We start from the raw sequence: 12,269 nt of genomic DNA, 5'->3' as shown, positions 1-12,269 counted from the left end.
GGAAAGGCCATGTAACACAGTGGTGAACATGCCCTTTCCCAACTTCTTTGTCACGTGTTGCTGGCATCAAACTCTAAAGTTAATGATTATTTGCAAAAAAATGTTTTATCAGTTTGAACATCAAATATGTTGTCTTTGTAGCATATTCAACTGAACATGGGTTGAAAATGATTTGCAAATCCTTGTATTCCGTTTATATTTACATCTAACACAATTTCCCAACTCATATGGAAACGGGGTTTGTAGAACAAGACAAGAAATGCAATGTCATTTACAAAATCCTGTGTAAATCATGCAAAAAAAAAAATCATACATCGGAGAAACAGGGAGGACATTCAAGACAAGGACAAAAGAACATCAGAAAGAATGCGAAAAAGAGACAACTGGAAGGTTTACAAGAAGCCTAAAACAAAAACCCGAACAGGAAATCTTAAAATCAGCCAAATCAGATCATTGCAAAATAAATATCCACACCAATGACCGGGACAACGGCAAAATCATCGGCACAGAAAGTACATTCAAACAATGGATTAAGGAGGCGATCGAACTAAGGAAGCGGCCAAAGGAAACCATCAATCGGGATGAGGGAGCATACCTGGGACTCCCTCCTCCATTAACCATCAAGCCAACCAGGTAGACTTGAAAGGTCTGCCTGGTTGGCCACGCCTATAAGAACAGATGATAGGCATCACGTCACAGTGGTCAGGTGACCCTTCTAAAGAAGTCTGCAGATGACAGTCGAAACATGTCAGGTAAAAATTCCATCTAATATACCGAAAATAATGTCTGATTACAATACAATTTGAAAAAGTATATGAATAAAGAAGACATAGTGAACCTTTTTCAGCAGTTTTAGATATACCTGCAGTGCAGTGGATACGGAGCAATACTCATCCTCCCGGGCATCATAATAGCCCAGGAAGGCCTGGTAGGTCTGAGGACACCGATGGACGTCCGAGACGCCTTTTCTTCCGTAAAAAGCCGATTGGACAGTGATGGTAGTGCGTGGCGGGCAGCGTACGGACAGGAGGTCTCCGTCACAGGCCTGCTCGGTGTAGTTTTTCAACACTTTGGACAAGTAGCCTATAAGACAAAACGCCATGATGACGATTAATAAACAAGACTTTTAATGCTGGTGTCAATACAGTATTGATTTAAAGGTGAACAACTTTTTTTTTTTGTAATCGTTCACTATCATGAGAGACAAGAACACACGTCTTTTTCTTTTTTTTTAAGGATTCTAAAGATGATTAAAAAACTGCTTGCAAGACACGGTTAATAGTAGTCACTATTGTAGCCTTTAAAGTCCTCTAAAACAACATCAAAACCCTCAATCAACATTGTATACACACACTGCAAGTACATACAGTACAGGCCAAACGTTTGGACACACCTTCTTATTCAATGCGTTTTCTTTATTTTCATGACTGATTGTAGATTGTCACTGAAGGCATCACAACTATGAATGAACACATGTACATAACAAAAATGTAACTTAAAATATAACTGAAAACAGGTTTTATATTCTAGTTTCTTCAAAATAGCACACTTTGCACACTCTTGGCATTCTCTCGATGAGCTTTCAAGCACACCTGTGAAGTGAAATCTATTTCAGGTGACTACCTCTTGAAGCTCATCAAGAGAATGCCAAGAGTGTGCAAAGCAGTAATCAGAGCAAAGGGTGGTTATTTTGAAGAAACTAGAATAAAAAACATGTTTTCAGTTATTTCAACTCATAAACAAAAACAGACTATCGTTGAATCTCAGTGAAACTAAAATAATGCTATTTGGTAACAGTAGAAGAGAAAGTCAAACACAAATACAAATAAACGGAATAGATATTGAAAGAGTAAATGACACCAAATGTCTAGGTATAATGATTGATGATAAATTGAACTGGAAATCTCATGTAAAAAATATACAACACAAAGTAGCAAGAAACACGTCAACAATGAATAAAGCAAAACATGTTCTAGACCAAAAATCACTTCATATTCTCTACTGCTCGTTAGTGTTACCATATCTGAGCTACTGTGTAGAAATATGGGGAAACAACTACAAAAGTACACTTCATTCATTAACGGTGTTACAAAAAAGATCAGTTAGAATAATACATAATGTTGGATATAGAGAACATACAAACCCTTTATTTATTGAATTTAAAAAAACTGAAATTCCATGACATAGTGAATTTGCAAACAGCTAAAATTATACACAAAGCAAACTATAATCTGCTACCCATGAATATACAACAATTCTCAAAAAAAGAGGAGAAATATATTCTTAGAGAAAAATTAAATTTTAAAACATTTGTATGCACGTACAACACTTAAGACCTTCAGTATATCAGGATGTGGAATTAAATGATGGAATGGATTAAGCAAAGCAATCAAACAATGTACTAATATGATACACTTCAAGAAACTCTTCAAACTTAAAGTGTTTACAAAGTACAAAGAAGAAGAACCATGATAAACATTCTGAATTTATTTCATCCATCAATTCTTTCATTCTCAAAATAATATTATTTATCTCATCATATGAAATATGACTTACTTCACCAATTATCATTTATTTATTTATTTTATTGTGATTACTTATGGAGTATATTGTGAATAAATTGAGAACAGGAAGTGAACAAAAGTTTTAGCAACTGTTATGTAAAAGAAAAGGGGTAGGATTAAATAAGCTCTGCTTCTCCCTACTCCTTTTCGAACATGTTGAAAAGAGAAACTGGAAATTGTGATGTATCATTTTGTATGCTTGCATGTTTGAAATAAACTCAAACTCAAACATAACTCCACATGTGTTCATTCATAGTTTTGATGCCTTCAGTGACAATCTACAATGTAAATAGTCATGAAAATAAAGAAAACACATTGGACGAGGAGAAGGTGTGTCCAAACTTTTGGCCTGTACTGTATATAATGTGAAAACAGATATGCTCATAACAATATGTAATATGTAAAATATTGACTGTATTTTGGTCATTTAAAGCATTACCGGTACTTTTTTCCTCAGCACATTTATTTCCAATCCAATAGCAACGCATTTCCAACTTCCGGCGACAAATGCGTGTTCGTACATCTGTAAACAAACACTTGGGTTTTCTGATTATGGCAGACTTGGTAAGAGACAACAAAGATGGCTATTTTTGGACAGATGATTCACAACCTTATCTTTTTCAACCTGAATACATAAAGGATGAACTGCTGGTTAAACGTTGGAGCAGACGGATGCCGAGAGAATGTGTGTGTAAATGTGGAACTTGGAGCCAAGCTAGGGCAACATAAATGGTGTGGTTACCCAAAATCAACTGGAAAAAAAAAAAAAACGACCAGCTTGACCAAACAGATAACTGTCCATCCAGTAAGTCACTATTAGGGATGTCCGATAATATTGGACTGCCGATATTATCGGCCAATAAATGCTTAAAATGTAATATCGGAAATTATCTGTATCAGTTTCAGAATTATCTGTATCGGTTTCAAAAAGTAAAATGTATGACTTTTTAAAACGCCGCCGTGTACACGGATGTAGGAAGAAGTACAGAGCGCCAATAAACCTTAAAGGCACTGTCTTTGCGTGCCGGCCCAGTCACATAATATCTACGGCTTTTCACACACACAAGTGAATGCAACGCATACTTGGTCAACAGCCATACAGGTCACACTGAGGGTGTCCGTATAAACAACTTTAACACTGTTACAAATATGCGCCACACTGTGAACCCACACCAAACAAGAATGACAAACACATTTCGGGAGACCATCCGCACCGTAACACAACATAAACACAACAGAACAAATACTCAGAACCACTTGCAGCACTAACTCTTCCGGGATGCTACAATATACACCCCCCGCTACCCCCCACCAGTCGCAAGGCGATGCGGTATTACTCTAGAAAAACAGTACTCAGTGTTAGCTCTTAACAATAACAATGTCGCTACAGCTTGGCTATTATACTGGTTCCACCCATCCATTTTTACCGCTTTTCCCGAGAACATAAATTGCATATTGTTGCATTTTTAAAAAATATTTAAAGGCAGAATGTATTGCTCCTAATAGCTGCATTGTTAACCAACTAGAACGAGCAGATTATTACAAATTAAAATGCAAAACATTTTTTATTCTCGTCTCTCATAAAGATTTTGAATGATAGGCAACATTACCCCGAAAAAGTGCAGATCCACTTTAAAGGCCTACTGAAACCCACTACTACCGACCACGCAGTCTGATAGTTTATATATCAATGATGAAATCTTAACATTGCAACACATGCCAATACGGCCGGGTTAACTTATAAAGTGCAATTTTAAATTTCCCGGGAAACTTCCGGTTCAAAACGCCTTTGGAGGAAGACGTATGCGCGTGTCGTCGCGAGGTCCACGGAAGTGTTTGGACCCTTTTGGACACAATACACAGAGCTCTGTTTTCTTCGACAAAATTCCACAGTATTCTGGACATCTGTGTTGGTGAATCTTTTGCAATTTGTTTAATGAACAATGGAGACTGAAAAGAAGAACGTTGTAGGTGGGATCGGTGTATTAGCGGCTGGCTGCAGCAACACAACAAGGAGGACTTTGTTGGATAGCAGACGCGCAAGCGGCGAACTCACCTTGACTTCCTACGTCTCCGGGCCACGGACCGCATCGTCGATCGCTGGAACGCAGGTGAGCACGGGTGTTGATGAGCAGAGGAGGGCTGGCTGGCGTAGGTGGAGCGCTAATGTTTTTATCATAGCTCTGACGAGGTCCCGTTGTTAAGTTAGCGTCGTTAGCAACAGCATTGCTAGGCTTCGACAGGCGTCGAATACACATTAACTGTGTATTTACATGTCCAGTGTTTGGTTCGGTGTCTCCTGATAGTAGTATTGTTGATCTTCTGTCTATCCTTCCAGTCAGGGATTTATTTATTTTGTTTCTATCTGCATTTGAGACAGATGCTATCACGTTAGCTCATGCTAAAGAGCTTCGTCGATGTATTGTCGTGGAGATAAAAGTCACTGTTAATGTCCATTTCGCCTTCTCGACTCTCATTTTCAAGAGGATATAGTATCCGAGGTGGTTTGAAATACAAATCCGTGATCCACAATAGAAAAAGGAGAGAGTGTGGATTCCAATGAGCCAGCTTGTACCTAAGTTACGGTCAGAGCGAAAAAAGAACTGCATTCTAGTCCGTCACTCTAACGTACTCATCTACGAATCTTTCATCCTCGCTCAAATTAATGGGGTAATCGTCACTTTCTCGCTCCTAATATCTCTCGCTCCATTGTAAACAACGGGGAATTGTGAGCAGCACTACTGCTTGTGACGTCACGCTACTTCCAGTAGGGGCAAGGCTTTTTTTTATCAGCGAGCAAAAGTTGCGAACTTTATCGTCGATTTTCTCTACTAAATCCTTTCAGCAAAAATATGGCAATATCGCAAAATGATCAAGTATGACACATAGAATGGATCTGCTATTCCCGTTTAAATTAAAAAAATTCATTTCAGTAGGCCTTTAAAGGCCTACTGAAATGATTTTTTTGCTGAAAGGATTTAGTAGAGAAAATCGACGATAAAGTTTGCAACTTTTGCTCGCTGATAAAAAAAAGGCTTGCCTGTACCGGAAGTAGCGTGACGTCACAGGAGCTAGTATTCCTCACAATTCCCCATTGTTTACAATGGAGCGAGAGAGATTCAGACCGAGAAAGTGACGATTACCCCATTTATTTGAGCGAGAATGAAAGATTCGTAGATGAGGAACGTTACAGTGAAGGACTTGAGAGGCAGTGATGGACGTATCTTTTTTCGCTCTGACCGTAACTTAGGTACAAGCTGGCTCATTGGATTCCACACTCTCCTTTTTCTATTGTGGATCACGGATTTGTATTTTAAACCACCTCGGATACTATATCCTCTTGAAAATGAGAGTCGAGCACGCGAAATGGACATTTAAAGTGACTTTTGTCTCCAAGACAATACATCGGTGACACACTTAGCTACTGAGCTAACGTGCTAGCGTCGTTCTCAAATGAAGATAGAAACAAAATAAATAAACCCCTGACTGGAAGGATAGACAGAAGACCAACAATAATATTAAACCATCTACATGTAACTACACGGTTAAAAATTCTCAGCCTGGTAAGGCTTAACTATGCTGTTGCTAACGACGCTAAGGCTAATTTAGCAACTTAGCAACCGGACCTCACAGAACTATGATACAAACATTAGCGCTTCACCTACGCCAGCCAGCCCTCATCTTCCCATCAACAGCCGTGCTCACCTGCGTTCCAGCGATCAATGGCGCGACGAAAGACTTCATCCGTGGGTTTGGCGGCAAGCATCGGCTAGGCGTCAGGGTAAGTAGTCCTTGTTGTGTTGCTGTAAGTATTGTAATGCCCCGCAGTGGAGAAGGAGTCACACAGACAAGGATGCGCTGCTCAATCGCTTTATTAACAAGCGGTAACTGGTTGTAGTTCAAAAAGTAACGCACACACATACACGAGCTGCTGTTAGCCAAAACTCACGCTCACACACACTCAAGTTCTCCGCCAACTCACTCGCGCATGCGCGTTCCCCAAACCCTTAAAGACACAGTACACTAATGCAAATATCACAGATATTACAGTATTGTTCCTAATAGCTGCATTGTTAACCAACTAGAACGAGCAGATTATTACAAATTAAAATGCAAAACATTTTTTATTCTCGTCTCTCATAAAGATTTTGAATGATAGGCAACATTACCCCGAAAAAGTGCAGATCCACTTTAAAGGCCTACTGAAACCCACTACTACCGACCACGCAGTCTGATAGTTTATATATCAATGATGAAATCTTAACATTGCAACACATGCCAATACGGCCGGGTTAACTTATAAAGTGCAATTTTAAATTTCCCGGGAAACTTCCGGTTCAAAACGCCTTTGGAGGAAGACGTATGCGCGTGTCGTCGCGAGGTCCACGGAAGTGTTTGGACCCTTTTGGACACAATACACAGAGCTCTGTTTTCTTCGACAAAATTCCACAGTATTCTGGACATCTGTGTTGGTGAATCTTTTGCAATTTGTTTAATGAACAATGGAGACTGAAAAGAAGAACGTTGTAGGTGGGATCGGTGTATTAGCGGCTGGCTGCAGCAACACAACAAGGAGGACTTTGTTGGATAGCAGACGCGCAAGCGGCGAACTCACCTTGACTTCCTACGTCTCCGGGCCACGGACCGCATCGTCGATCGCTGGAACGCAGGTGAGCACGGGTGTTGATGAGCAGAGGAGGGCTGGCTGGCGTAGGTGGAGCGCTAATGTTTTTATCATAGCTCTGACGAGGTCCCGTTGTTAAGTTAGCGTCGTTAGCAACAGCATTGCTAGGCTTCGACAGGCGTCGAATACACATTAACTGTGTATTTACATGTCCAGTGTTTGGTTCGGTGTCTCCTGATAGTAGTATTGTTGATCTTCTGTCTATCCTTCCAGTCAGGGATTTATTTATTTTGTTTCTATCTGCATTTGAGACAGATGCTATCACGTTAGCTCATGCTAAAGAGCTTCGTCGATGTATTGTCGTGGAGATAAAAGTCACTGTTAATGTCCATTTCGCCTTCTCGACTCTCATTTTCAAGAGGATATAGTATCCGAGGTGGTTTGAAATACAAATCCGTGATCCACAATAGAAAAAGGAGAGAGTGTGGATTCCAATGAGCCAGCTTGTACCTAAGTTACGGTCAGAGCGAAAAAAGAACTGCATTCTAGTCCGTCACTCTAACGTACTCATCTACGAATCTTTCATCCTCGCTCAAATTAATGGGGTAATCGTCACTTTCTCGCTCCTAATATCTCTCGCTCCATTGTAAACAACGGGGAATTGTGAGCAGCACTACTGCTTGTGACGTCACGCTACTTCCAGTAGGGGCAAGGCTTTTTTTTATCAGCGAGCAAAAGTTGCGAACTTTATCGTCGATTTTCTCTACTAAATCCTTTCAGCAAAAATATGGCAATATCGCAAAATGATCAAGTATGACACATAGAATGGATCTGCTATTCCCGTTTAAATTAAAAAAATTCATTTCAGTAGGCCTTTAAAGGCCTACTGAAATGATTTTTTTGCTGAAAGGATTTAGTAGAGAAAATCGACGATAAAGTTTGCAACTTTTGCTCGCTGATAAAAAAAAGGCTTGCCTGTACCGGAAGTAGCGTGACGTCACAGGAGCTAGTATTCCTCACAATTCCCCATTGTTTACAATGGAGCGAGAGAGATTCAGACCGAGAAAGTGACGATTACCCCATTTATTTGAGCGAGAATGAAAGATTCGTAGATGAGGAACGTTACAGTGAAGGACTTGAGAGGCAGTGATGGACGTATCTTTTTTCGCTCTGACCGTAACTTAGGTACAAGCTGGCTCATTGGATTCCACACTCTCCTTTTTCTATTGTGGATCACGGATTTGTATTTTAAACCACCTCGGATACTATATCCTCTTGAAAATGAGAGTCGAGCACGCGAAATGGACATTTAAAGTGACTTTTGTCTCCAAGACAATACATCGGTGACACACTTAGCTACTGAGCTAACGTGCTAGCGTCGTTCTCAAATGAAGATAGAAACAAAATAAATAAACCCCTGACTGGAAGGATAGACAGAAGACCAACAATAATATTAAACCATCTACATGTAACTACACGGTTAAAAATTCTCAGCCTGGTAAGGCTTAACTATGCTGTTGCTAACGACGCTAAGGCTAATTTAGCAACTTAGCAACCGGACCTCACAGAACTATGATACAAACATTAGCGCTTCACCTACGCCAGCCAGCCCTCATCTTCCCATCAACAGCCGTGCTCACCTGCGTTCCAGCGATCAATGGCGCGACGAAAGACTTCATCCGTGGGTTTGGCGGCAAGCATCGGCTAGGCGTCAGGGTAAGTAGTCCTTGTTGTGTTGCTGTAAGTATTGTAATGCCCCGCAGTGGAGAAGGAGTCACACAGACAAGGATGCGCTGCTCAATCGCTTTATTAACAAGCAGTAACTGGTTGTAGTTCAAAAAGTAACGCACACACATACACGAGCTGCTGTTAGCCAAAACTCACGCTCACACACACTCAAGTTCTCCGCCAACTCACTCGCGCATGCGCGTTCCCCAAACCCTTAAAGACACAGTACACTAATGCAAATATCACAGATATTACAGTATTGTACTTAGCCGCTAAGACACCGATCAATCCCACCTACAACGTTCTTCTTTGCAGTCTCCATTGTTCATTAAACAAATTGCAAAAGATTCACCAACACAGATGTCCAGAATACTGTGGAATTTTGTCGAAGAAAACAAGAGGCTTTTCTATCGGGTCCGATGGGGTCCAACCACTTCCGTTGCTTTTGTGACGTCACGCGCATAAATCATATCCAAAGGAGTTTTTCAACCGGAAGTGTGGCGGGAATTTTAAAATTGCACTTTATAAGTTAACCCGGCCGTATTGGCATGTGTTGCAATGTTAAGATTTCATCATTGATATATAAACTATCAGACTGTGTGGTTGGTAGTAGTGGCTTTCAGTAGGCCTTTAACACAATACATTTCACCTAATCTGTCAGTCACAGGTCAGAACCCAACCCACTGTAGAGCCACCATTAACATTCCACACTGATAAAGGGATGACTCCCCTGCCAACCGCCATAATGGATAACTGGATTTTTTTGTTGCAGTTCCAGGATGTAAAAGAAGAACAATTAAAAGACGCAGATTATCTTTACCAGATTGTCCAGCGAATCAAGGTTGTGGGAATCAATTGAGCCTCGAATGTGTTCAAACAGCCAAAAACAACCTCCAAGCTGAGTTCAAGCCTACTGCCGAAGTGCTGAGCAAACACATTTACAAAGAGTCAACACTCAGGCAACCTTGCACACACTCCCAAAGTAGACGGTGTGATTCAATTAGCTTTATTTGGTTAGTCGTTGCTGGGGATAACGATGGAACTGTGTGCCGCTGCAAACCCGAGCTTTGGCGAAGAACACACATTTCCCCATTCTTACCATGGCCACGAGGAGGTAGGGAATCACGTTTAGTGAGTCTTCAAAATGTTGCGTCTAAATATAGATCAGTGGTGTGCTGTCAGGGCCAGCAAGGCCTTCTCTGCTGGCCTAACATAAATCATGATCATTAATTAATAAAAGTACAATTTATTTTTAATTGACTTTTGTTGCGTCCGACCAGTCTTCCTCTCAGGGAATTAAAGACACTGGTCAATCCCAAGTTCTTTTGGATGAGATATATGTTGAGTAAGAAGGACCACCAAGACAGAATAGCAATATTACCAAGTTTTAGTAAAGCTTTAGGAGACCAGCCCTCACAATGTGGTAATAGCAGCATCAAGAAGCGGTCTAAAAATCAAACGGAACGAGTCAGCTTATGAAGTACGCAAACAACCACTCCCGCCCAGAAAGAAATACAACCTTTTTGTTCTAAACCGATAAGGCCTCCACAAAAAGGGAGTACATTGTACTCCCAACAGACAGCATTGTCCACACTTTCCTTAAATATATACAATTATTCATCATATTATGTTAATGTCATATAAAATTAGAGATTTTATCTAATCAAAATTCAGCTAGCTTGTTGCCAGCGCTGTATGAATTCTGCCGGAGGCCTTCTGACCAAACATTAGCGGCGGCTGTCCAGTTTGACGAATGGAGGACATTCAGTTAACAGACAGTTGCGATAGCCAATCAGATCACAAGTTGTTGACAGTAGCCTTATGTTGAACGTGACTGTGATGGTATGGTCACTTGTCACACCCAGGTATCCAATCAAAAGTTGTAATTTTTTACGAAAGGAGAAAGTGACACAGGAGAAATCAGCGGCACTCACTTTTTTAACCAACAAAGTAGCTGAGCAAAACGTTGATTAGGTGGCAGATTCAAATATATGTTTTCACATTCAATATGTTTTATACAATAATTTTTGTTTTGACAGACCTGATGCGGTTTTATTGATTTTTAAATGCGCCAAAAACAGGGGTGTCCAAAGTGAGGCCCGGGGGCCATTTGCGGCCCGCAGCTAATTGTTTACCGGCCCGCCACACATTCTGGAAATGCAATTGCAAAAATTAAAAAAACATTTAAAAAAGTGGAATGAGGTGAAATCTAACTAGAAAATGTTGCAATGTTTACACAAAGCTACCATGCAGGCTTTTTTTTTCTTTTGTCTATCTTTTTTTTTTATTTTTTTGCCATTGTTCCAAAAAAAATAAAAATCAATGTTATAATGAATTATTGACCTATTCAAGGCTCCAATTATTTCACTTTAAAATGTTTTATGTTGGATATATTGTGTGGTTGCCATATAAAAACATCAACATTTTATTTGGCAAAAGAGCATAAAACAAACAAGATAATAGTTCAAACGTAAAATCGACAGATATATCTGAAGTTGAGCTCGTAAATTAAGTGTTGAAAGTTTAAAAAAAAAAAATTATAAAAATGTATCACTTTCTGAGTGAGGCACCTTTTGGATCCCACATATATTTAATGGGATTTTATTTATCTTTTCACTGTGATTACTCAAAAATAATAATGAATTAAAATCAATGGTGTCCTGCATTATTGATATTTTGAAGGCTCTAATTACTTCACATCAAACATTGCTTTCTGAATGTTTTGGGCACTGGGGGAAATACTGCATATTTCAGTTGTATTATAAAAAACTAAGTTGTCTTTGACAGAAAAGGCATAAAACCTTTTTGTTTTTTTAAACTTTATATCAACCTGAAGTTGATATACTGTACAGATTTACTGTAAGCTTTATATAAATAAAATAATAATTTGACTTGTTTTTAACATTTTAATGACTTAGACCCTTTATGGTCCCCGGGAGCCCTACTGGTAAAAAACAAACAAAATCCATATATTTTGTTATGGTTTGAAAATGAAAAATATCAAAATGGCCCCCGCATGCTTTAATTTTTCCGTGAGCGGCCCTCAGTAGAAAAAGTTTGGACACCCCTGGCCAAAAAATAGCCCTTTTTGTACACAAGTGACAAATTGAGTTGTTTCAATACACAGTAGTGCGCAAAAGTGTTTCTGTATAGTATTTTCATGTGGCAACATAAATTATGGTATTTTGAGAGGTATTTATTGAAGTCAAACTAAGTAGGACATCACTGAAGGCCTAGATGGGAAACGCACGGCCCGCCACTGATATAGATGGTTACTACATCGCTAGTTCTCAGTAAAACATTTACACACTAACCTGTGTAAAAAATGAAGAACTGACAAGACAAGACTTTAA

At 39.6% G+C, this 12,269-nt stretch overlaps 1 protein-coding gene across 1 annotated transcript in view; it reads right to left on the bottom strand.

Moving 5' to 3' along the window:
* LOC133641118 (protein eva-1 homolog C) overlaps positions 1 to 12,269 on the bottom strand; it is a 432,473-nt gene that overhangs the window by 280,818 nt on the left and 139,386 nt on the right. The window contains exon 3 of the mRNA XM_062034993.1: positions 863 to 1,083. Coding sequence (XP_061890977.1) covers positions 863 to 1,083 — 221 coding nt within the window. The remainder of the gene's footprint in view (positions 1 to 862; positions 1,084 to 12,269) is intronic.

Source organism: Entelurus aequoreus, linkage group LG23 (assembly GCF_033978785.1).
Source record: "Entelurus aequoreus isolate RoL-2023_Sb linkage group LG23, RoL_Eaeq_v1.1, whole genome shotgun sequence".
Lineage (NCBI taxonomy): Eukaryota > Metazoa > Chordata > Actinopteri > Syngnathiformes > Syngnathidae > Entelurus > Entelurus aequoreus.
This window is presented reverse-complemented; position numbering and strand designations above follow the sequence as displayed.